Below are 26,979 nucleotides of genomic sequence, written 5' to 3'. Positions count from 1 at the left end.
CCCCAGTGCATTTCCTCCTTTTTCAGGTATTATTTTACAAGGGATTTCTTGTTATACAGAACTAACATAAATCAATCTATAACAGAGGAATTTGTTTAATACATTTATTCTTTTCAGAAGCTGCATGATCATATTTCATTGACTCGTACAATAGAAAAAAAATCTTACTACTAAAACAGAGTTTGTGGAGACAGATGCATGGTAAACCTATTTAGTCTTTTCAGAGGTTCATTCTTAGATTTTAATGTTAAATAATAACAACTATTCATTTAAGCTGGTCTCACTGTATATCTTGACCTTTAGCAATTCCACACACAGCAGCTTATTGTGGTATCCTTTAAATATGAGAAATAAGAATGTTTTACTTTGCCATTAAGAGAAAAAGAAAAGAGTACTGTATGTTACATGGCCCATGAAATATTGGCAGTGTGCTCCTTGGCTTTCATTCGAAGAACTGCGATACTGGAGGACCTCCTTTCAAACTCTGGCTTTGTTTCAAATGCATGTCCATTGGTAGCCCCGGTAAGAAGAGAGTCAGTGAAAAAATTGTTGAGGGGCACGTGGCTGAACTGGTTCTGGTGGTTTGAAAACCCTGTGTAACTGGAATCTGTCCGAGGCGAGTGAGAGTAAGGTGTCATACAGGAGGAAGTGTCACGTGGTAACATGCATGAAGTGACCACAGAACCACCACTCGCATTTCCTGCCCACAAATTGTTCTGAATCTGGAATATATAAAACAACAAATATTACATTTACGCGTTCTCACTTTTGTTCCCTTACTTTTGTGAAACTGTATTGACGAAGTTTTGTTAGCTGTTCATTGTTTGCTCCTATTGGGTGGTCTGTAATTTCATTCTGAGTACATCAAGCAATTACTGAAAAATAATTATTTGAAAGATTCTTCTAGTTTGTTATACTGGAATGGATCACCAAAACCCACATATTTGACCACATAAAATACTCTCAAAACATGTCAATCTCTTGAGTATTCTTTTTATAGTCATGATTTTTAAAATGAAATCTGGAAGATTTAGTCATGATTCCTGACCAATTCATGTGCTTAGAAAAGTGGTTAAAAATATGGTTTTAAGTTTAAATATAGTTTTCATCTTTCTAAACAAAATTACACAATTGCATTTGTTTTTTTAAATTCCACATCTGGACTCTTGGTGTGGTAGTTTGTGCTGGAAAACAATGCTGATACGAGGCTGTTTGTTCTTTAGAGATACTTTTGATCAAACTCATTTTGGAAAATGTTCACTGTTTCATTGTTTTTCATTTCCTATAGTCTTGAATCATAGCTCTGTGAAAAGGACAATTATACACATATTTTAAACATTTTATTCTATGATTTATATATGATATAGTGAGGTTGCAGCAGAAGTATGACATGTAGAACAGATTTAGAATTCTAAAACTTGACTATTACCCAATAACGAAAGCACAGTTGAGAAAAATATGCAAGTATTAGCAAAAATATCATATGAATATAAATAAAGTACTAGATAACATCTTATATAAGATTGAAAACTGGGTTATCATTTGTGCCCAAGAAATTCACATCTCATCTTATTAAATCTCTACAGGAAACATTTCAGTGCAATATTATCAGCAAATACAAATTTCTCTAAAGTTACTAGCATGTAAAAGAAACATTAAGTAGAATTTGTATACTATGAATTTTAAATAGGAGGTATCTTAGACTAGCTATTTAAACAAGGGCAAAAAAAAAAGTGATCACATGCATGACTGAGAAGCACAGAGAAAATCCTGATAAACGGCAGGAGCTGGGAAAAAAGAAGGAAAATGTTGCTTGGTATAGCATGGCAAAGAGATGCAGCCTTAGAAAATGAAATTTAAAAATTATATGCCTTTTACAGTATTATTACAATAGATTTAGACTAGAACACAACAACAGTATATATGTTTATCCCATCTGACTTTCTTTTCTTTTTTAAAATCATAATTAGAATGCAATCATCAATTATTTCAACACATATACAAGAACTGTTTTCTCATATTTATTTTTACATAGAAATTTCAGTCTGCTACATATAGCCTCTGGTATAGTCTTACAACACCCAAGCTGAAGCCATACTTTTAAAGACAACTTATTTTCAATTAATAGCCAAAAATATGTTGATGAATCTTCCAGATTACACTGTAGAGATGTAACTCTGTCACTTAGAAAGGACCACTACCAGTTTTAAACTGAACAACAAATATTATCCCTTAAGTGGTGCTTCAGTGGTTGGCAAGATGCTCATTTTAGTATTGTTTTTAAAATAGTTCTTTATATAAATATTTTCTAAGCTGCTTTAAATATGTCAAATCTGTGAGAGATCTCTATAGACATCTATCTAGCTATCTAGCTAGCTGTCCATCACGATTTGCATACATTATCAATCCTTAAATCGTCATGGGCTATGCTGTTTTAATTTTGGTTCATTCTAGTATATGTATCCCACTTTAGCCAAAATATGATGATTGGTGCCAGTGACTGCTGAGTTATGTATCTCAAACCAACAGGAGGGGCTGTTAATGTCATTAGTCTGTCAAACTAGCTCTTCTAACTTGATCTGGGTGATTTTCCTCTGACATTCAATCGGACATTGTGCTACACTGCAAAAACCACAGTCATATGTCTGACAAAAGGGCTTTCAGGAAATGAAAGTGAACTTGTTTGCTTACTTTTGAAAAAATAAATGCAAGGCAAGATAGTGGTGGAGAAAGATTATTTATATTTTATGTTTGTTAAAGGATCCCTCAACTTATACACAGTGTTGCTAGAATTTATTATTAAAATCATCTACTTGTATTCCAAATGCATAGAAATATATTTAACAACTCAGTCAAAAAGAAAAAATAAGGAGAGTAAAAGCAAGGAAGGAAATCTATGAATTTAAATTTAAAATATTTTTCCCCTGAAAGAATGAACAGTAATCTATGTATAAAATGAAAAGAAATTCTCCACTTTCCATGACATGAGCAAATATTGTTATTTTGATCAAAACTTCTTACCTGAACATGATCAAGCAAGTTAAATGCATTACTTTTCATGAAATACAACATATAGAAATGTCTTCTGAACAGACAGATTAATAGAGCAATTTACAAACAGCAATACTTTAGTTGGACTTGAGGGGATACCCAAATATTCTCATGGGTAGTGATGCTGTCACATGTTTTTACTGCTATGCCCTGTTTCCATGATCTCTATCACCCCTCTCTTCCCAGCCTTTCTTTGATTTTCAAATTTTTGGCATGTTTTCATTAGACTTTGGGGATCTAGTTGGTTTCTATATTAAAGTTAGATGCAAATCATAAAAAATAATATCCCCAGTGAACTGAGGTTTTGCTTCCTCTGAAGCATTCCCTCTGGATGTTTAAAACGTTTGATGATGACGATCAAGATCACGCTCATGATAGCTAACAGTTATCAATTAATTACCATGTGTCAAGCATTATGTTAAAAGCATGATGAAGACTTCTAATCGTTTTGACATCGGAAAAGGTATGTGCTTTTACTATCCCCATTTCGTAAAAGGTAAAACTATAGAACAAAGAGTTTAAGAATCTCACCCAAGATGGCATAACTCCAATGGTAGAGGTCAAATCTGAACCCAAGAAATCTTAATAAATGCTACAATGACATAAAAACTAGTCTTATGAGTTGAAATTGTTATTTACTTATTAATAACCCTAAGTTTTTGGTTGTTCATAGACTCCACTTTCTGAAAGCAAAATTCCCAATGATCACTCACAACTGTTTTCTCATCCCCAGGCCTGACACAGTATATGAAAAACCCTTTATACACATTTATTAAACAATGGAAAAATCTCTAAGAATATGAAATTTGCACTGATCCATCTTGCAGATGTAATCAAAGCTTTATGGACAATTTATGCTAATATATCTAAAATTTTTTTCATGATTTGAATGCTAGAATCACCATACTACACAATCTTAACAGAAATCATGAAAATTACAAAGCTAGACCCTGTTGACTATATTTCCCTAGGCAGTTTTTTGGGTTTTTTTTTTTTCTGTTAAACACTTATTATCCACCACAGATGCATCTTCCTGGAGATTCTGATTCATTAAGCAGGGGGTGTGGCTAAGGGGATTTGTACGAAAATAATGGCAATGATAATACACACAAGCAATTCTTAAAATCACCTAGGATCAGGAAACGCTATTGAAGTCCAGCTTCTTTCCAAATGCAAAAAACCCTTGTACATTTTCAATTATGTTCAATTCCTGTGATAAGAAGCTCACCCTGTTTAAAAAAACATTCCATTCCCTTTTGGAGAGCTCTGTAAAAAAGTGAGTGTTATCTTTCTCTATCTATCTCTTCTATGTCTGTCCCTTAAAATGATACAGAATAAGTAGCATCCTTCTTACATGGGAAAACCTTCAAATATCATCAGGCGATTATTATACAATCACAAGTCTCCTTCCTCTAAGGATTCCTCATATGACATGATTTCCAGATGGTATCATTCCAGTCACGTTCCTCTGGATATGCTAGAGGTTGTCAACACCCTTCACCCTTATTAACATCCAGCACTGACAACAGAATATAATCTAGATGTCGTCTGACCACTGTAGGGATAACCCAGCAGGTATCATCTTTGTTCTAGATCATCTACTTCTGTTAATATTTGAAGGCGATATTTGATTAAACAACAAAGTCGTCTGAGCTTGTGGTTTAATAAATCTACTGCTGTCCAAGTGGGCTCATTCTATGTCTCCTCCATCCCTCCACCAATCCTATTCTTGTAAGTGATCATTTTAAAACAATGTGCTAGAATCGACACATATTGTCTAAAACTGCGTATATATTTGTCAACAGAGAAGTCATACAAAAATCTTACTCTCTGACTTATTAAAAATACTGTATTTGCTGTTGAATTTTGGAATGAAAGAATGCACTTTTTTCTAAATAAGATCACTACTTTTCTTTTTTTAGACTAGTTTTGGACTAGTTCACTGACACCAAATAATTTTTTTGTAGGTTTCTAACTGTATAATATTCAAGGGCTTTACAACCAGGAACAGCATTACTGAATAATGTCCACGTCCTTTTTTCATGAGTGCTTAAAAAAAAAAGAAAAGAAAAACGAGAAAAAAAAAAAGACTGCTTGCCTTTACATTTTTTCTTCTTTGTTGTGTTTAAAAGGAGTGGATAATCTAAAAATATTCCATGTTTTAATGCGGTTCACAGCATTTTTTAAAGTTCTGATGGTATGTTCAAAGCACTGTCCAGGGAACTTAGCCAACAACCTCCCATTAGCATGAATGGAAGTTCAGCTGACTTAGAACTCTCCACTTTGAACGTTTGCCCCTTAATGTTTTTCTAATCAAGTAAAAACTTAATTATTCCATAACTTTGAATTTTGGAGGAAAGTTGATTTTTTCGTCTCTTTCCAAACTGAAATCAAATTCATTTAACATTCACTTTCCTTTCAAGGAATTAAAAGCAATGGCTAGGAAGGAGAGGGGTGATATATAAGTATACACATATATATTAAGAGTTCTTCACTGTGGATCTATATATGTCATGAATTGAATAGGGTAAATCATGGATAGGAAATTATAAATCTCATCTACCTTCACCATGGAAACTTGATACAGACATATTCTTTATATAACCAAAACTGTAAAGAAAATTTTAGTATGCTAAATCTGGTGTATATTTCTAATATATTTGCTGATTTCACTGTAGTGGAGAATTTTTCATACTTTTAAAAAACCTTTTAATGTAAGTTTATTAGTCTTTCCCTTAGTTGTAAAGTAGCATGATGTGTAAAAAAAAGCAAATAGTTTCCTGATTTATATACTCTATATCCTACTGTTAGTGGTATTTATTGAGGCACTAGCCAATGGAATTTAATCTGGATTTAATAGAAATACTGAAAAATGTGAGAATATATGAGTAATAACTGTTCCTTAATTTTAAAGCATCTCTAAAACCAACTAAATATTTTTCTACTAAAATAAGTTTATTTAACTTTACTCCTCTACATATACACTGCTTCTACCAGCCACCAATATCTACATGTACACACATACATAGACACACATACACACCATGATACACATATTATCCTATCCTCACACTACCATCACATCACAGCCCCAACACTTCCCTGTGGGAGTTAAAAGGTTGCTTTAAAAAGACAGAGATCAGGGATTCACAAAGAGGTATTTGTGATGATGTTATAGCAATAGCTTCTTTGCATTAAAATCTGAAAGTTGACTTTGGTTTCTCCTGTTTGACAGAATGTTTACATTTATTGACTACTCTGAATATTATTCAATACTTACTATATATATTTATTACCACATTATCACTATATAATTTAATTTACCTGATTTTTTTATATGGTCTCTTTTAAAAATGAAAACATCACTGTTTACAAAAGCAGTTCAATTTTTTAAGAGACCATTACATTCTTTATTAGCATATCTGTTCCTTTAAAATTTAGAGGGATAAAATATTAATAAGAATCATATGCTTAGTAACTTGCAGATATTTTTAGCTGTTGTCTAAACTTAGGGTCCCATTAACTTTTCTAGTAATTACATCAGTAAGCTGCTGGCAGGGAGAAGGGGTATAAGTGTTTTTCTAAATAGTGAATTTGCTACCAGTGAATAACACACACTGAGACCTTGTGCATCTGGAAAAAAAAAAATCCCAACTTGAATTAATTACGCAGTGAAAAGATCAATCTGAGCAAGTTTAGGGGTACTACCTGAGATAGAAATGAGGGTATGTTTTCATCAGTGCCCTCTTATTAGGTGGAATTGTAATGAAAAAAATTTAAGATATTATATAAATAGTAAGATTTGGGGCAAATCAATTTACATTTCAAAAATTCCCAAAATATGTTTTCAACACATAGTACTATTAAGTTGAAGGGATTAGAAATTATTTATTCATCAGAAAAGGATCACATGTTAAGTATTCATTGCTACTTTGAGTTCTTAAATTAAATTTCATCTTAGAAATGTATACAGGGATTTGAAACGAGAAAGAGTGACTTTTCTGTTAAAAAAAAATCACTATTAGATGTAATAGTCATATGAGATTAATGAACTAATGAGAAGAAAATTGCTATACAGAAAAAATAAAAGTATATATCTCATTAGTGCAAAAATTAAAAGCACTAAGTCTCATAAGAAATGTTAATGTCTGAAAATTTTAAGAATGATACCATATAAAGGTGTTTAAATTTTGTATTATTCAAATAATATTTGAAATATGCTCCAAGTCAAAGACAGAGGAAGCATTAAGAACATTTCTCGTTTCCTTTAGTGTTGAATGTGTTCTCAAATTTTGTATTAATTGTGATCATTTTTAAAAAAAGATTCATAGGAAATCTCACCCTACATGCCTTAAAATGAAACCTTTCAAATCAACTCACTTAAGGAGAGAATAAAATCATAGCACTTAGCATTTGCTATTTTTTTAATAATTATCCAGCAACAATTATCATATGAAGTATTTTCCAATTATTTGTCACCTTATTTTTCATGTATTTTAATACATGCATGGTAACTATTGCTGATTCATTTTTAATGACAATTCATCTATTAAAAAATTTACAATTATAAGAAACAAAAATTATAATATAAATTAAGTTTTCTTTGTGAATTATTAACTTAAAATGTAAATCAAATATGCAAACACTTGAAGTATTTACACAGTATATTTTTAATCTTAGAGAGTCCCACATGGTGTCATGTACGAGCTTTGAATTTATTCTTAAAATCCCGAGTAAAGTTATCAATTATATTCATCTTGTATTTGTGTTAACTATAATTTGAATTTTATTTTTGTGATTTTTTAATTCAACTGTGCGTTTGCACAAAAATTTTTTTCTATTTAATGCTCCATAATTTAGAATAAAAAAGAAAACCCATAGACACATGTGGCTTAATAAATATGGCACACATAAAATTCTGGATTAAAATATATCCTGAGGTTCACACTAACAATAATGGTTTGAACTGTAGGTTTTAATCCACAAGTCTGTTCTCATAGACTTCTCAGACTTTGATGCTTAATTTCCCCCCTGGTTCTTCTCTATTCTCCTATAAGGTAGTTTTTATATGTATGAGGAACATTGGCACTTCTCAATAATTTATTTTCATATTTATTACTTATTTTGGTAACCTACTCAATCTATTGATTTACTCTTTCCTCTTAAAATATAAAATATGTATGACCAATTCAGTTAAATACAATGCTTTAACAGTGGTCACTTATTAAAAGCAAAAAAAAAAAAAAAACCAGCTAAGTTATTACAACTATGTAAAGTCTTTAAATCACATTAAATTTGAATATTACATTAAAAAAAATAAATCTATTTTCATAGTCAACAACATGAATGCACTTTACTTCTTCTGAAGGATATTCTTTACCTCTTTAAAGTATCTGTACTTTCAACAAAATAAAAGAATTATTCACTGTGTCTAGCTGCACCTTTACCTGATACTAACAAAATCTACCTCCTACTACACATAACTTAGTTTTAACATACACACATATGTGAAATAGTCTTTATATGTGTTTATATAAAATATATATGCATATATTTAATTAAATTAGCAACTTTATCCATTGTAAAAATTATATTAATTTGAATAAATTATGTCCTTCTATAATATTAAATATTTGTGCTTACAATCAGTGAGAAATTGTACAATATCACTATGACCTGCTGACCTGATGCTGTTAACATTTTTGTCCCTCCATTCATCATGAGGGAAGTTTTATTGTATCACAATACATGACCATCTTATTGGTTGTTTGACAGATATGAGACTATTCATTACACAATGATCAAGTATAGCTATATTATTAACATTTTTTAAAGATCTTGGGATCTTTGTTTACTTCAAATATCTGGGGAAAAAACAGAAATAATAGTGATAAAAATGTGATACTTTTTCTAAAGGTAAAGACTGCTCCAGAAAACAAACAAACAAACAAACAAAAAACCTGCTCCAGATACCTTTAAATCACTAAACCACGGTGGTAAAGGAAACAAGTTTCATATTCCTTATTTAGCTTAAGCAAAGGTAAACTTTAAGATTAGGACAGATACTTGTGAGAGAAGAAAGTAGGGTGAACAATATCTTCAAATCACTATTTTACAGAAACTTTAACATTTCCTTTTAAAAGTTATATAATAACAATGTTTGAAATAGATTTGTTAAACTAGAAATACAACTTTCATCTGCTTTTTAAAATTACTCCAGTTACTACAAATTATCTATAACTTGAATCCAACTCTTGGTATGTTCAAAATCCAAATGGCATATATTTATAAAGTCATCAATTAAACAACAGAAAGCAAAAATACTGCATGGGTCCTTTAGTGCATTTGGAATATATAGATTTAATTATGATTCTCAATATATACTAAGTAAAACCTCATTGAAAATTTTGGTGGGAAAAACCTTCAACCCTTTTTTCAAAATTTTTGATGAAAATATTTTCTTCATGAGAAAATAATTTTGGTGGATTAAGAATATACTCAAATTTTCCTAAAGCTACCATATTTGTTCATCCTAATCTAAAGAAGAAAGCGTATTTAACTGAATTTGATCTTTCTCTAGATCCCCAAATAGTAAATATACTCACAGATTGGATGAGCTTAAATGCTACAACATAAGGGAAAATTCAAACCACTTAGCTACCTCTCTACTGCAGAAAAAAATTAATAATGACTAATGACTATCATAGAACCATGACTATTTATTGAGCACTCATTATGTACTAGGCAATATCCTAAGAACTCTGCATAAACTATTTTGTTTAATCCTCACGAATAACATATGAACTTGTATCACCATTTTATAAATGAAGAGAAACATTCTTAGAGGTTAATTCATTTGCCAAAGGTCTAAAAATCTATAAAGTGGCAGAGTCAGGATTTGAATCCACAACTCCCTAATTGTGCAGCCCACAGTCATACATTAGTCCATGGCCCATCCCAAATCCCAGGATTTAGCTGCACAGACTGTTTAGAAATCACTTTAATCCTCTCCATAACAGAAAAAGTATCATCATCATCATCATCATCATCACCATCATCATCATCACCATCTACACTACTAAGACCACCAACTCCAGCACCACCAATACCTCAATTTTACAAATAAAGACTCTGAAGATCAAGGAAGTCCTGAGACTTACCCAAAGTTACTCAGCTAGTAAATGATAAAGTTAATGTACTTTTAATCCAAACTAAACCTAGTGGCATGAAATTAGCTCTTCTTTTAAGAATGAAGGTTGCTATAATCTTCTAGAAAATGTTTATAACCTAACAGAAAATATTTTATTCACTAAAATTATTTTTAAAATGCTTTGGTTTTGATAAATTAGAAACAAGTTAGAATCTTATGTTGATAGATACGTGCTTGCTTCTTAAACTCAAGGACAAAATTATGTAGGTCTCTAATTGGTTTGGTTTGCTGGGTCTAGTTTGCATCAAGAAGTGTTTGCAGAATTTGTAATATCTAGTTTGTAATCTGTCCACAAAGCAGGAGATTTTGTCTGGATCATTTGTATAACCTCTGTGCCTAAAACAATACCTGGCATATTTGTTTGATAAAATGCAAATAACTCTGCAAGAAAAACAAATTAAGCTGAAAGGGGTCTACAAAATCTTTCTAGTCTATTCTTTTCAAAGAGGAAAAGTTAATTGCTTAAGACCACAGAGCTGGTTAATATCAGAGATTCAGAAACCATCTGTTTTATTAAAAATAGACTAGTTTTTGTTTTATAATGTAATCCTGAATACTGAGGTGAACCAGTACTTTTTTTCATATCTATTCAGTGTATACATAATTTGCTTAATACTGTGGTGATACAAACGTGAATAAGAACTGAATCATCTTTTAAATACTTTACATCCTAAATGTGTGGGAGACATTTTACACAATCCACCACAATGTCAATGAGAAAGTGATGTGCTGATTGAGGGAAAAGTGAGAGGAGGCTTCATGAAAGAATATCTTAAACAGTCTAAGAAGTATCTACATTTTTTAAATGTTTTATTATTTTACAAATTTTAAAAATGAAAGCATTTTTCCTTACCAAAGTAATGTGATGTTTTAGGGTCAAAATTGTACTATTTCAACACTTAGTGTTGGATTAGGGAGAATACAACATAATGTTGCATAAAAAGCCTGGGACTCCTGAACTCAAGAAACTTGGGCTCAAATTCAATGAGTTAATGGCTATAAGAAGGAAGCCTGGCTTAAAATAAGCCCTCAACTGGTAGTTACTATTTTTACTGTTACAGCTGTTGTTACTATACTGTAATGAAGACCAGTGGAAACAAAGTATTTAGAACATTTTAGAAAATATTAATTACTATTCACAAATAAACATTATATGTTATATACAGATACCTTTATGCTAGGTAAGATTATGATACACAGGCTTATTATTATGAGCAGGCTTAAGGAGATCATTTTGTAAACAATTTCTGGTTTTGATGTATTTCTGTGTATGCTTTTGTTTCCTTGCCAAATTGCTAATTCTTTATTTCTGTCCTGCCGCCAACATTTTCTAGTTCCAACATTTTGTAATTAATAATTTTTTTTCTGTAATTAGTAACAGTAACCAAATTCAGTGTCTTACTGCATTGAGTTGGTTAGGCTCTATTTCAGTTCCTATTTTTCCCATTATAAACTTCTATTTTTAAGCCACATGATAAAAAAAAAAAAAGTTTCCTTAGGCTGAGTCTTGAGAGACATGATTTTTGCATAATTATTTTTTTTCAAACAAACTAAAAAATGTCAACCATATATTCTTAAGTCAAAATGGAATTTTCCCCTGACTTTATCCAATACCTACAGTGGGGAGTGGGAGATGCTTGATTTCAGAATTTTTGGTAACCAAACATTAAATGACTTACCAATACAGAAAAGTAGTGTGGACTCACCAGTATTGATTTTTATCATTGTTAATGAATTGCACTGTCAAAATAAGTTCAACATATGATCTCTGCATTCCCATACTTAAATTATGAGGTGGTGTAACCAATGTATATAAGTTATGGAGAAGCCACAAGAAGAATTAGTGCAAAATTCTGTTATCTGTGAGGGGAATTTTTTAAAATTTATCCTTTGTTGGCGTGAAAAAGACCATCAAATGTATAATTTGATTTTACCATTGCCTTTCCTGCCTGAGCTACTAGGTGACCTCATTCTGCTAATCGTTAATGTCACAAGCTATGAGGCACAATAACATAGTAGCAAGATAATTTTAGGAAAAAAGAGTGACTAGTTATATTGTTATATTAAGCTTTTATATAGAGCTTGATTGGTCCAGGCACTATTCTACACATTTTATGGTATACTAAAAAGAAAGGGGGGTTAGAGATAAGGCAACCAAAAGCAAGGAGCAGAAAAGTGGCAAATAGAAATGGTAGCAAGGAAAGGAGTGAATATTGAAATAATAAGGTGAAAAAAAGATACATCACAGTCAAGTGTTGTGGGACATATCAGTAAGACTGTTTAAAGTCCATTTGAAAAGAGTTCATAATTTGTGACTTTATTATTTCTAAAGTCACCAACAGTCAAGTAGTTCAAAATTATATGCACTATATGCCATCTCCGTTATTTTTTTAATTGTGATTTCACTGGTTGTGAGAACATCCTCTGCTCCCCTGAACTAAACTGCAATTTGAATAATGCAACTTAAGCCTTATGCTCCTTTGGTATTAGTTAATCATTCAATCATTCAAACATATTCACTGGGAGAGACAGTCTATTGTGGGAGTTAGGATCTTGCCCTTGAGAGCTAGATTGGCTCTGCTCAAATCTGGGTTCACTACCACTAATGAAAGTGAGTAAATACCTCACCTCTCTGTGCCTCAGTTTCCTCATAAGAAAAATGGGAATAATCAATAATACTTACTGCATAAGGTTGTTGTAAGGATTAAATGAGTTAACATACGTAGCCTAGTTAGAACAGTGCCTGACAGTAAGGGCTATAGTCGTGTTAACAGCTAGGAAAATAGCAGTGCCTGATCTCATGGCGCTTACAGTCTAGAGGACAAACATCCTCACAGCACTCTGTTTAGAACTCAACTAGGACACTCAAAATATTTGGTGAATAAAATTTCATTAGCCCTGTGATGTTAAGTAACCAGGAGTATATACATGCTTTTAAAATAGGAGAAAATATAAAGGAGCTACTTTCAGATAAAATTTTTAAAGTGAAAGAAACAAGATTCTTCTTAAGGTAGGTATGGGCATTTATTCAAAAGGTACTCATAATGTTGGTCTTCTAGCAAACTGCAGTGGCAAGGCTTAGCTGTAACAGTCTTTTATAGACTACCCTGTAAGGAACCACTTGTGTGATCACAGACCAATTTTTTTTTTACCTCATCTGGGTCTGGTTTCCTGACCTCTAAAATGAAGGAATTGAACTAGGTGATCTCTAAGGCTCTTGTTTGCATATAATATTACATTAATAAATTTGGTGGATTTATCTGGAGGAATGAAGGTCTCAAAATAGGTTTTTAAAAAATCATGAAATGCCCAAGAACACAAAGATAGCATGAAATTAAAGGACTGAATTCATGCTCACAGGGTATGAATTTACAGTTAAAGAAAACAAATACCCTTAAGTTTAGGGCTGAGATGATTTGTTTACTGGACTATCAAGGTATTCTACCAGCATATATGTTACATATTTGTTTTCAAAGTAGTCTCTTACAATGCACATCATTAAACAATAAGGAATGAAATAACAGATGGTTTAAAAGTTCCTTATAATACACACATCCTTTATCACGTATCAAATACAATTTTGAATATTATAATTCAGTATTAGGAAAAAGTAATACCCAATTAGAAAGACAAAATTTATTTATGTGAATTACAAAGTATGAAAAAAAACCCTCTCTAAATTAAAAGGAAAAATTAGAGGAAAATGAATTTCTAAATATTCTTTGAAATGAGATGAGAGCTCCCATTATAAAAGAAGTCTTTCTTAACATGATACATTGAAAAAATTATGTCCAGTACTAATTCTATATATGTTTTATGTCACAAAGGGCTAAATGTTTCCTTGAAACAATGAGCAAACTCAAAGCTGAAAAGACAACATAGTTTTAAGTGGAACTTAAAACTGAAAAAAAGATGGTTTTCAGTGAAACTGAAGGTGTCACAGGTCACATGTGACACCAGGTTATGGTATGGTTCATGAAACAACAGCCACAGAGATAGCATGTCAAGCAATGCTTTATGTATTTTAAAAGTTAACAAAGGGAGTGAGCAATTAAAAGACATACTACTGAATGATGCTTCTTAAGTTGTTTCAATGTATACCAAAGAAGAGACCCTGAAATATTTTTACATGAATGGCTCTAGAAAAATAAATTAAAATAAATAAATAAATATTTTAGTAAAATAAAAATCTAACAAACATGGAAAAATTCTTTTGGAGATTAAAATTTTCATTCTTGGCTATTAGATATAATAAAGCTTATACTAGCCCTTTTAAGAATATACAAACCACACCTATGCCTCTCAGTGTTCTGTGCAGTTTACCATACCTGTGGATAGCTGTCAGTCCTTGGCAAAACTGATATGTCATAGGTGGCAGCAAAATGGCTTTTAGCTTGCTGGATTTGGCCATAACGTTCTCTTTTTCTCCACTTGGCCCTTCGATTTTGAAACCAAACCTAATTTTTTTAAAAAGTAGAATTTTAGGTAAGGAATAGTTGATAATGCAAATATGATGTTCAAAGACTTCAAATTAGAAAGGTAAACCAGGTCAACATAATTACTAAAAAGGGAATTTTCTTATATTAGAAAAGGATCCACAAATTTTACTTTCTATTTTACCCTGACAAGTGCCATGTCCATGAGGCAATATAATTTAATACAAAGAGACAAGACATTTTCAAAAATTTATTTAATATGTCTGAGCCTCTGTTTTTTCATTTACAGAAAATAAAAAAGAATTAGATTATATGACCGTGAAGATTCCTTATATCTCCAAATTATCACAGATAATAATCCTTCTCTCAGAGAATGCTGCAAGCCTGGAAGACATTCATAACTTTTTAGTTTGGGGCTATGTATATAACATTAACCCAGCCAATCTATAACCAAATTAATATCTGGGTCTGTCAAAACAATTGGCTCTTCTGGGTTGTGCCCAGACTTAGAAAAACTTAGAAAAATGTAAACATAAAGATTATATCTAAAACATATGGCATCAGCAGAAATATCATGATTATTTAGAAACAAAAACCATTAGGATTATATATTATATTGATTATGATAAAGACTTAGGGTAAAATGGTATCATCTGAAGCTGAACTATGGTTTTAAAATATACAAATTGTTTATTATGTAAATGACACCACTTATTTATTTTCTCTTATAGAAAAGGCTCATAAAATCTTCAAAATCATTTATCCAATTTAAAAGACTTACGGGTAATATAAATTTAAAAAGAAACAGGGCAGATATAATCAAGTGTCAAGAAAGCCTGTGAGTTAGTACGGCCTCTACAGGGTCACTAAACTGCCTTCCAAATCTCTCTAATTAATTGCATAGATGAAATATCCATTATAACACCTATCTTCCTCAGAGGGTTAAATATTAACTAATTCACACTTGTAGCTTTGCAGAATCATCATTTTAATATTTTAAGGTATTAAAGCTCTCTTTAATACAGTTCTCTATATAGAAAATTATATTCAATATGTATAATTTGATATTCAATATGTAAAATTTACATAAGCAGCTTTCAGGAAGCTCTTTACAGAACTATATTCAGAATATAAAATATTTAGGAAAGAAGCTGGAAATGAAGTATAAAAATGCAAATTGTAAAAAGCCTTTCATTAAAATTTATTTGAAATTTTTACTCTTTTTCATATTCAATTCTAACCTTTCATATCTTTACCTTCACACTTATGGAGACATACTAATACTCAGTTTGGTGCGTAAGCATGTATTGCAAATTTAAGATGGCACTTTGAAGAGTTTTCAGCAATTAAAAGAAGACAAAGACAGCTACCTGTTCAGATGGTTTCTTAGAACACTGCTGGGAAGTGTGTATTATCCACTATATTCAGGGCTTAAGACAACATCAACAACAAAACAAAACAGAACACACTTTCTTGCTCTCTCCGCAGCAGGAGCATACTGAGGGAATTTAGTAATGAGGGCTTTTTTACTGAGAAAAAGACTTGACAATCTCCTTAAAATGGGTGCCAATTACCACTCTGATGTGAAAAGCAGAAAAGAGAACCATCTGAGTAAATTAGGTTCAGGCTGGCTCTCTGTGCATGTTCTTAGACAAAAATTAATCAGAACTTGGTGAAATGATAAGGGGAAAACATGCTTTGTGCACAGCTGATCACTGTGTGTGTGTAAATACATTTTTCTATGGTTACAAGTATAACTAATTTACATATATGAACACAAGACCAAGAAACACACATGTGGGGGGTTTGTGTTAACACTTGACAGTTCTAAAATTCTTCCTTAGTGTTGACTTTCTATACATTTACTTCCTGAACTAAGATAAAGTAACCATTTGTCTCCACAAACTAAAGCAAAAATCTGCTGCTTGGTATTCCTGCACCACCAGATGTTGTCTTTGCTGATGTATAAGGGCCTTACAATGGCTCAGTCTTCAGAAGGAATACTATTACTCTACTCAGAATAAAATTTTTATTTATTTCTCTATTCTAGTAGTTTATGGGAGTTGCAAAATTCAAATTATTTTATTTGGAGTAGTAAAAACACACACAAAGGAAAAGGTTATTCTTCTGAATTATTGTTACTTAGGGACTAATATAGTTTAGAATATCAAGGCTAGTAAAAATAAAATACACTTAGGAGGTAGAATTTTACCCAATATTTAAAAATTTTTTTCAAATTATTAAGAAATTTAGTATATTGAATCATCCAATTTGATAATTTGAATACAACATATAGATATAATTTAACTGAATTTATATATTTAAAAATTACTTTAAGATTATTATTCCTATTGCCTCTGCAAAAATCATATAAGTTATCTAGATTTGAAAAATTATAATGGAATGGCATGTACTGGCAATTCCTGGGGCTAGAAAACTGTAGATGAGCTATATGATCTTTCTTTAATTATGTATAGTGAAAATAGTTTATGGTATACATAACAACTGGGAGTTTGTGAGATTGTTTTATTTTTCCTTGTTTTATTATAACCCCAACCTCAGTAAAATTATAGACTTATGGACCACTATACAAATAAGTTACCAATATAGGGTATATAACCCAAAAAGAACTTCAACGGCTGATAAAATAGAAAAATAAAATACATGGATTACTAGATTGGATAGCTATAACTGGTTTTTTGTCCTTTAAAAATCACTTTTTGAAATCAGAGATTTGTTATCATATTCTGTTCTTTTAAAATAATCATTAGTTTTTATGCCTATGTAATAATTCAAGTGTTCTTTTCTTTTATACTTGTGTGTGAGTTGTCAAATCCTTTGCAAGTAGAAAGTAACTTGAGTAGACTTACATGCTACACTTACATACTACACTGTTCTGTATCTTCAGTAGGAGAATCAGTTTCTTCCTTTGTAGTAAAACACAACTATGGATCAAACACTATCCCCCCTCCAACTACTCCACCCTCCAAACACACACACACCCAAGCCCTCATCTGGCTCCTACCTGGACCCTGGCCTCAGTCAGCTCAGTCCTCAGAGCAAGCTGTTCTCTGACGTATACATCCGGGTAATGGGTTTTCTGAAAGACCTTTTCCAGCTCCTCCAGCTGCAAGCTGGTAAAGGTGGTTCGGTGTCTCCGTTTCTTACTGCTGGATACGTTGCTGTCACATTTATCCCCAAGTTCATCCAGTTCTCCCTTCTCTGGCATCCCTTTCACGGGAGACATCCGGAGACTGTTACAGTTGTCCATAGCTCTATTTAGTTCGGTGTGAAGAGGCTGCTGTCCTTCTACTTTGGTGATCCCATAGTTCACTGTACCCAAAGGGGGAAAACAACAGTTCTCAGGATTGCAAAACATATGGATGAAGGACTTAAGTTGAAGTAATTTAGAGCATCAGGGAAGCGGTCCATTATGATTTATTGTGCCAGTATTAATTTGATCATCACATTATTAATTCACTTTGGGCAGGTTTAGAATCATCTAAAAATGTGTACATGGAACTCATATAATTTGTCAAAACACAGAGTTCTATTTTCCAGGATTAACGTAATGTTTATGCACATAATTTATAATCAAATTAGTCAAATTAAAAGACGCTGTAGTTTTAAAAAAATCTAAGTGAGCGTAATTTTTGAAAGCTGAGCCAAATTTAATATGTCTTATTTATTCACAGCAGACAAAAGTAAGCTACTTACATGGCTCAAAAAAGATATTTCAATTTTAAATACTATCTGTAAACCAAAATCCAAACTCTTTTCAAAAGTTATGTTTCTCCTCCACACAAAACCTATGGACTATAGATTTAAGATATGGTATTGTTTCCTACTATATTTCCAATATTTCAACTGTATATCATGTCTGCATTTAAATTTTTTATTTCAAAAAGCAACCTACTAAGTTAAAAAATGAATTTTCCATCAGTTTCTGTGTGTGTTTCCTACAGAAAATAATAAGACTTAGGTAGACTTCTTTAGCTTAAAAACTCATTTGCAGTTCTTTCTAAATTTGTCAAATTTATGCCTAACTCATGAAACATGTTTTAAGACAGAAAGCTTTACTCTTCCCTCTAGTAAAGCACAGAAATTAAAACATCTATTAAAAGATTACAAAGGATGTCACCTGGCATTCTGTTTAGGGGTGCTTTAATTTTAGTGATTTCCTCCAGATTTGAGTGCATGCTTGCAGTATGATATAAAACGAAAATGCATCATATGGTGCCACACTCACACACAAATGTAATGGAGGCACATAATGCAACGGGAAGCATTTTTCTTAAGTCAGCCCTGCCACAACAATGATTTCCAATGAATTGTTACACTTTTTTCGTTTTTGTCTATTTTAAAATTCTCTCATGATGTATTTTTACAACTGCTTTAATCATTAAACAAATGTACTGAACTCTAGTACCTAGGTAACTTAAATACGGAAGAGTATTTAGGCAAAAAAAGATGTGATGTAAAACTAAACAGAAAGAAGAGCCTGGACATGAACAAACAATACGGTTTTGTCTCCGCGGGCAGAGTTAAATGGGGAACTGCGGCAATTAGGGATGGGGGAGGGGAAGCAGGCGTGAGGGTAAGGGCATCTCAGGAGAAAGACAGGAACTTTCCTAAATTTAGCGGACTCCTTGTTGCCTACATTTATCTTACTTAATACTTTCCTACTAAAATCCATCCTAATAGTATGATGTTCTTTAAAAACTTGATAAAGTATCAAAAATCACCTATTTCTCTTCTTATTTTTGGAATCCCGACAATTTAAATAAAAATTATGATTGAGTCGTATCCAGCTGTCAACAGAGGACATTTCAGAACCATTTTTTAAAAATCCTGTCCATAGAAATAACTTTATGTATATCTCTGTAAATTCCAAAATAAAAATATTGCAATGTGAAATACAGCCGGAAAGCCAAAACTTCAGTGTATTAAAATAAAAATTTTTTGCGTCTTCCTAAATAAATGACTGAGATTTAACTGATTTTCTCTATTGTTTGCGCCTTTATTTTTTATTTAACCTTGCAGGTCAAAAGTAACTTGCAACGTTGAACAAAATAAGTAAAATATACGAGGTCGTTTTTTAAGCTTATTGCGTACTAGGTATTTAGAAAAGGAGCTTCTATGAGCCGGTGCCTTGCCAGATTTTGAACTACCATTAGAATAGGGGGCGGCAGGCTTGCTGTAAATATTTCACACTTAATTCGTTTGTTATTTTAAAACAACCCGCTCCTTACAGCTTAACTGTGGAATATATACAATGATAAGAAAAAGTCCTCTTGGAATTGTAAACTTGCTTTAGCTGTCGCGATCTAAAAAAATAGGTTTGTATTGGGTTACAAGATAGAACAGATAGATGGTTTGTTTTGATAACATTTTGACTTTGAGATACTTGGCCATCCAAAGTTAAAGATTTCATCCATAAGCATTCCGAAAGTCTTCTTAGGTGACTTCTACGTGGAGTCAGAAAAATAGACAATGCAGAATTCGGGAGTGAGTGATTATATTGAAGATTCTTTGCCCGAAGCTATTTAAAGTGGTTTAGCGTTTAACAAAAATGTATGTTGTTGTATCGCAAACCCAAAGAAGTAGAAATTACAGATCCCCACAAACTAATCTAGTAACCCTCTAACTTCACAAAGAAAAATATCGTTGCGTCTTGAAAAGTAAAAAACATTTTTCACCTAAGTTTTCTTATTCGTGACGGTAGTGACGTCCTCTAACGAGCTGTGATGGATTTCAGCTCCTCCTGCCTGGGCAGCGCGGCGGGCTCGCAGAGGAAGCGCGCTGTCTTGACTCAATTACGCTCTATTTAGCGCCCTATCAGTTTACGCCGGGGTCCTGACAGAGGGACTCCAGGACCCGTGGAGGACAGCGAAAGGAGAACCGCGCGGAGGCAACCGGGTGCGGGTTCCTTCCTCGGCTCCCCCCGAAGTCTGTAGCAGCCAAAACTCCGCTTCCTAAAATAAGCACCGTTCCACTGCCTTCCTCCGCCCTCCAGCTCTCTCGCTCCCCCTCCCTCCTTCCCTTCCTTCCTCCCTTCCTTCCTTTTTTTCTTCCTTCTTCCTTCCCTCCCTCCCTCCCTGCCCCGACCACTCCCCGCACTCCGGATTTGCGGGTGGGCTTCCGCGACTCCGGCTGGAGCAGGGGACTCACCGCTGCCGTCCTGACAGGGCGAGGTCCTCTCCAGGCGCACGTGATGCTCGGCGCGGGGCAGGGGCCCGAAGGCCTGCACGCATTTGCCCGCCGACGCTTTGCTGTAAAAGGACTCATTGTCCAGCGTCTCCATAACGTGCTCCAACGCGCCTCCTGCGCCCATGTAAAAGTTACTGTTTTTACTCGGTGGGCTCTTGAGGGCAAACTTCTCGCTCAGAAACTCCATAATCCTGGAAAGCTGTCTCGGAGCTACTGGAGATCGGAGGCTGGAGCGCGCTGGGGGAGGGAGCGAGGGGGCGGGAGGAGGGAGGGCCAGAGAGGAGCGAAGGGGAAGCAGGCGCTGCGGCGCGGGGAGCTGCCCGGCTCCGAGCCCTTTAAGACGTCCCGGCTGGAAAGGGGGCACCCGAAGTTGCTTTTATATCTTGAAACTCAGCTGGGCTCCTCGGGCAACCTCCCAGTTCTAATGAATATGAAAATAGGCAGGCGACTAACTCCACCCCGGACTCCCCTCCGCCCCCACCCCACCCCCATCTTCCCCCACTTACCCGGGCAGGGCGCGTCCAGGCCTAGGTTAGACAGACAGCTCCATTTCAGACAAATGCCAGCAGGGATGAGGCCACGACACCCAGAAACATTGCCGCCGCGACAGTGGACTGGCATTTCGGAAGAGCTCGGTGAGATCGCAAAGCAGTTAACCCTCCACTCCCCGCTCTCCGCGCCCTCCCGGGCCGCCCGCCCGGCACCCGGTCCCCACCCCACCCCCACGCCGGCCACTCACTACCAGAAAGATTTAGAGGCGTCTTACCAACTTGAAAGGAAGTACTGCTCTAAAGGGCTTTTACTTCATCCGTAAACCGTTTCTGTGGAAGATCCACATTAATCCGAAGCCCAAGAAGCCGGGTACGTTGGCAGCTATGAACTGGGATGGCCGTGGTAGAGGGGCCGCTTCTCCTTGCAATCCCGAGGAGCTCGGCGTCCGGGGGCTCTCGGCGCTCACGAACTCGTGGCCTTTTCTTTCTTTCTGGAATGCGGTGGCGTGTGGATGTGGTGGCAGTGGGAGAGGAAAGCCGAGCAAGAGGCACTGAAAACATTATACCGATACCAACCTGATTTCCCCACCCTTCTTCCACCCCTCCCCTTGGTCCACGATTTTATCATTAGATCCAGATTATTTTAAGAAACCCCGATCGGAAAAGTACCTCCTAAGGGCCCTTAGTGTAGGCCAGAGAGAGGTTCGTTACACAAAGGGGTTTATGAACGAGGAAGGCCTTCAGGGTGGTTTTCAAAAGATTATTATTTTACTCTTAAATAGTCGCGGTCGAGTTTGAAAAGCGCGTTCGGGGAGCGACGGGCGCGCGCGGAGCTGGGCCCGGACCTCGGTTCCAGCCCGAGGGGATGGTGGGGGGCTGGGGAGCTGGCCGCTCCCTGAGGGCAGGCAGCACTGCGGAGCTGAAAGCCCCTCTGGGAGGCTTCGGGACTGCCTTTGGTTTCGGAGGAGCCCGCCGCGTCGGAGGGAAAAGCGTTCAGCGCCTTGGGCAAGGAAAGGCCGCCATTAGCAACAGGCCTCTTAAACTGGCAAATTGGGTGAAAACGCCCACAAGTTGGGGACTAAGGGTTGCGCCCTCCAAGGGAGGCCTCTACCCGACGGCCTTTCTCGCACAGGCCCTCGCAGCGCCCGTCGCGTCTCCCCAGGACAGCCGGGTGGCCATCCCGCGGCCTTGGGCACGCGGGACAGCCCCGACTCCGGGGCGGCGAGGCCAAGCCCAGTTCTGGCGAGCCTCCGGATGTGCTCGGGAATTTGCACTTTCTTCGGGGTCTTGGCTGACCTAGGACTCACTGGGAGACCCTCTTCGAGGCCAGCATGGGCCGCAGCCGGGGAAGAATCATGGAGCGCTGCGCACCTCAGAGCGGCGCTTCAGCAGTGCCCCAGAAGCGGGGCCGGTCCTAAACCCAGATCCGGCCGAGCGGGACCCGAGCAGGCGCCCCCGAGCAGCAGCCTCCGTTCTCCCAAGACGCTTCTCCCGAGCCAGGGGCACAAGCTCGGTTCACGTGGCGCCGCGCTCTGCACGGCCTTGAGCGCGCACTCAGGTTCTCGCCAGTTGACACTATTCCTGAATGATACAACTTCAGCTGTATTATTACTACCTCAGGAGCCGTGCAGCCGGCACCAAACACTAATTGTTAAGTCTCAAAAGGGGCGCAAAGAAAAGCTTTCAGGGAGAATTCCAGACTGCACCAAGGCGCGCGAACTCCAAGCCTGGCATCCTCGGATGGGGGGTGTGGGGTGCTGGGGTGGGGGTGGTACGAGGGAGGAAGGCCCGGGAAAAGCTGGCGAGAGGTTGCCCTGGTACATCCTATCCACGCTTAAGGCGAAGGAGCAAGCTATGCGCTTCCTGAGCACTTTCTAGCTGTTCCTGGGCCGTCCCTACAGGAATGTCGGAAGTCCAGTTATCCACTCACTCTTATCCGGGTTGATAATTTTTGATTCTCTCCTAACCCCTTCTGTACCTTACCTTCAGATGTTCTGACAGCCTGCCTTTCTCTAGTAGACACGGGGAGGATAAGAGAAATGGTCGTTTAATAGGTTTTTCAAAAATTCACAGCAGCAAGAACAACGCCTTGCTGACTTGAGGAAATATACAAACAACTCCTAGCAATGAACTTAGTTACCTCGTAGAGCTCTGTCAGCTTGTTTATAAATATGCGTCTTAAGAGCCCTGAATTCCCTGAAAAACATTCGGTGTCTCTTAAATGAAAGACATATGATGTAAGCTCTAGAGTGCTTGTAAACCAATAAAGGTCCAGCTCGCAGAGGAAACTAAAGAAGAGCCAGGGTCCACGGCTGCCTAGTAAACCCGTTTCCACCCCACACCTCAACCTCACTTTTGATGAGTGGTTGGAGGGGTGGGTGCAAGGTGTCACCAACCCCACTTAATATGCCTGGAGCCTCTTGGAAATGCAAATCTATTACACAGAGTCCTGTATGTTTGGGGACATGTAACCACATGTGCCCAAAACATAGGGAACAGCTAATGGCAAACTCCCATAACGAATGCTTAATCTGCAGTTTTTGGCAAGAAGCTGGGTCTCTGGTTGCCAAGAGCTGCATTAATTGGATTCTGAGAGGTTGAGATGGAGTTTATGGTAATATCACAGCTCTAACCATTGGAGCCTTAAATAATAAATTTAAAATAATACTAATTAAAACAACAATAATTAAATGATTTCTGGAAGGCACAAGAAGGGAGAAGAAACGAGGCTGATTGGATTGGAGGGTGTCTTGCCCTCTCTGAGATTTACCTGGGCATTTTCTGCCTGGTGCTTTGAGGATAACCTTCTTGGAAATTGACCACAGCACTTTGATAAATACTTTCAGCTACTCTATCCAGAGCCTACATAGCTCTTTCCTCTTCAGCAGGCTTTAAAAACCTGCTTCTAAATCCACATTCCTCATCCCAGCCTCCCCACTTCCAACGGGTCAGCATGGCTAGGGCCCCGGGGTCCAGTGCCTCGAGGAACCATGGCTGGCCAGAGAGAGCCAGTGTATTAAACCAGGTTCTAATTGGGATTTTATCTCAGCACACTCAGTCCATCACCCCCAGGCTACCATTCCCTTCTTTCCTCCACCTTTCTATTTCTCCTTTGAGAGAACTGTTCATCACTTTCCATACCTGGAACCTGGGTTCTAAATCCAGGATTCAGCTCCCCATCTTTCATGTTAGTGAAGAAATCTACCTGGCAAAAAGCACTTGCAGGAGGTGGTAGGAGTGGGGTGAGAGTGGGGGTAGGAGAGGGACAGAGATGGGGAGCCATCAGTTTCTTTTAAATCCTAACAAAATTTAGGACATTCTAGGATGCTGGCACTTTCAGATCCCTGGGTGCAGCTACTGATGCTTCTTCACATCTCCTTGATGGGATTGAGGCAGAGTCAGGAAGGAATGTGCGGAGTCCAGGAAGCAAAAGGATGAGGGTTAACATGACCTACTGCAGGTTCAAGTCTCAGCCTCTTTGCAACACTGTTTTCTCATTTCTCTGGCACCAGGGATGCTAACACAGCGGAAAGGCTATTTTGTGAAGTGACTCTGATGTTCTGATTTGAAGTTACATTTAACATTCCTGCAACCAGTTTGTGGTTGTTCCTGCTGTTGCTGTGAGGTGCCAGCTCCCCAAACACAGTGATTTGGGATGTGTTTAAAGTTTTCTTTACTTAGTTCCCTTTAGAGCCTAGAATTAAAGTAATTAAATTAAAACTAGTTTAAAAGTCCACTGAAATGACTGACTCCTCCTCCCCACCCCACCCCCCCACACATACAAAGGTAATTCAGGTAAGTCAAGTTCAGATAAGGGATTGGCTGTCAGTTTGACTTAGTTTACATTTAAAAAAAATTCTCATGGTCTGAAAGTTGCTTTTGATGCCCCCCTCCCCCATGAGACTATATTTTGGGAAATGAAAAATATTTTGAGTACATACATCAAAGCAACAGTTGAAGCAATGTGTATACCACTCTGGTTCCTTTCTCAACTTCTTGAAAGAAATGTCACACTTATATAATAATAGTGGGAATGTCAAGATAGGATTGCAAGAATTTTCATCTTAGCCCTTTCTTTTTTTGGCAAGAGTTTGAGGCATACTAGTAAGTAAAGCTAGGAAAAATGCGTGCTGAATTAGATGAACTATGACAAATGTAGAAAAGCAAGAGTCTGGAGAGGGGAGGGGAAGCTGGGTGGAGAGAAAACTCTCATGAAAAAGTACTAAAATAATTGAATGTCATGTATGATGGCAAGAAGCCAGGTGGCCTCATGTTTTGTGTGTGCTCCGCTGCTGCTTTCCTTCCCTGGCTTCATCTTCACCCTTCCCACAGCTCTACAGACATAACAGATACTGAAATATAGTTTGCATTGAAGCAGCTCAAGAGGTTTTCATCAAAATAAAAAATATATATGTACATATATATACACAAAGAAACATTTAAGCTTTCCTTTAAAATATCTGTTCCATCATCTACTCCAGAAAACACACCTATAGACTAATATATATAACTTTGTCATATTTTTGAAGCTTCTACATTTTAATTTGAAAAACAATGGCCTGAATTTTAATCAGTCCCGTCAGTCTTTCAAGTGTGCTGTTAACAAAGCTCTCAAATATAATGGATTAAATTTACCTGTGATTTCAATCATAGTAAGTGTTCTGGTATTTTAGAAATTCACATACTTTTTCGAAGACCTATGCTTGTTTTTGAATTTCAACTTGTTTCAGTAATAGTTTCTTACAGAGTTGCCCTTTTCTTAAAGAGAGAAATGGACTTAATTTCTGCTCTCCTAAAGGATCTAATTTAAATGTGAAAGTCTAAAATGACTATTTTCCCCACTTGCAAATACTGTGACTTATCTAACATGCCACTGTTTACATTTAGTAGAGAAATGTATTTTATTACAAATATTAAAAAAATCGTAATTCAACTGCAATAATCTAATTACCTTTATTTCTCTTTATGGCTGTCGTCATTGCTCCAGGAAGTTCTAAATATAATAAAATAAAAAGTTAAAGTTAGATCTCTTTTATGACACCTATACTTTCGTATAGTGCATAATTAAGATAAATTGTATTCAATTCATAAGCCCAGATTTCACTAGCAAATTATTAATCGCTTACCTATAACATGTCTTCCACCGTTTTATTTGAGATGTGAATTGTTTAAGCTTCTATCCAATATGTTTTTGATACATTTTTCCTGCTGATTTATTAGCTATCTCTTAAAGACAGAACTTACTTTCAAAAAAATGCTGTGCAAACACTTTTACGCGTTGAGTTTTCGCGTCTCAGGAAAAGACTTAACATCTCAATACAGATGGAAGCAAAACGACAGGACGGATGTTTCTCCTTTGGACTGGAATTATATACAATGTAAGTATAAAGCCCATGGTCATTAAACAAACCCGATCAGGGTAGGGCCAATAGACATAATCAAGGCAGATCCAAACCGAGAGGAGCAGATTCTCCTCCTGTTAGACTCCCACCTACTGTGCCCTTCCCTCACCCACGAATACCCTTCACCTCTGGACAAGAAAACAGGGTTTGGGTGCCGAGGTGGTGCGCTTAGAACGCAC

General features: G+C 36.1%; 1 protein-coding gene across 5 annotated transcripts; it reads right to left on the bottom strand.

Moving 5' to 3' along the window:
- Positions 1-107: 107 nt before the first annotated feature.
- Positions 108-26,979, bottom strand: ALX1 (ALX homeobox 1). 5 transcript variants are annotated; one of them, XM_059934718.1, is made up of 8 exons: positions 26,643-26,979; positions 26,350-26,391; positions 21,674-21,889; positions 21,414-21,538; positions 20,869-21,021; positions 17,723-18,030; positions 14,590-14,718; positions 108-722 (listed from the first exon to the last, which is right to left on the bottom strand). In XM_059934718.1, exons 4-8 carry the CDS (start codon positions 21,526-21,528, stop codon positions 402-404), a joined length of 1,026 nt encoding a protein of 341 aa, XP_059790701.1. In that variant the 5' UTR covers positions 21,529-21,538; positions 21,674-21,889; positions 26,350-26,391; positions 26,643-26,979; the 3' UTR covers positions 108-401. The 5 variants fall into 5 exon arrangements, with proteins under 5 accessions (XP_059790701.1, XP_059790699.1, XP_059790700.1 ...); XM_059934716.1 differs by lacking the exon at positions 26,643-26,979 and adding an exon at positions 26,525-26,627 and having other exon boundaries at positions 21,674-21,949; XM_059934717.1 differs by lacking the exon at positions 26,643-26,979 and adding an exon at positions 26,525-26,627.

The sequence above is a fragment of the Balaenoptera ricei genome, chromosome 10 (genome assembly GCF_028023285.1).
Source record: "Balaenoptera ricei isolate mBalRic1 chromosome 10, mBalRic1.hap2, whole genome shotgun sequence".
NCBI classification, from domain to species: Eukaryota; Metazoa; Chordata; class Mammalia; order Artiodactyla; family Balaenopteridae; genus Balaenoptera; species Balaenoptera ricei.
This window is presented reverse-complemented; position numbering and strand designations above follow the sequence as displayed.

What these genes read in the sequence shown, in the direction of transcription:
- ALX1 (XM_059934718.1), bottom strand. Translation starts at nt 21,528, where the DNA reads ATGCCAGTCCACTGTCGCGGCGGCAATGTTTCTGGGTGTCGTGGCCTC. An exon ending in CCTGGACGCGCCCTGCCCGG is followed by an intron (nt 21,022 to 21,413) that starts GTAAGTGGGGGA and finishes ACATGGGCGCAG; the next exon opens with GAGGCGCGTTGGAGCACGTT. An exon ending in TGACTGAGGCCAGGGTCCAG is followed by an intron (nt 14,719 to 17,722) that starts GTAGGAGCCAGA and finishes TAAAAAAATTAG; the next exon opens with GTTTGGTTTCAAAATCGAAG.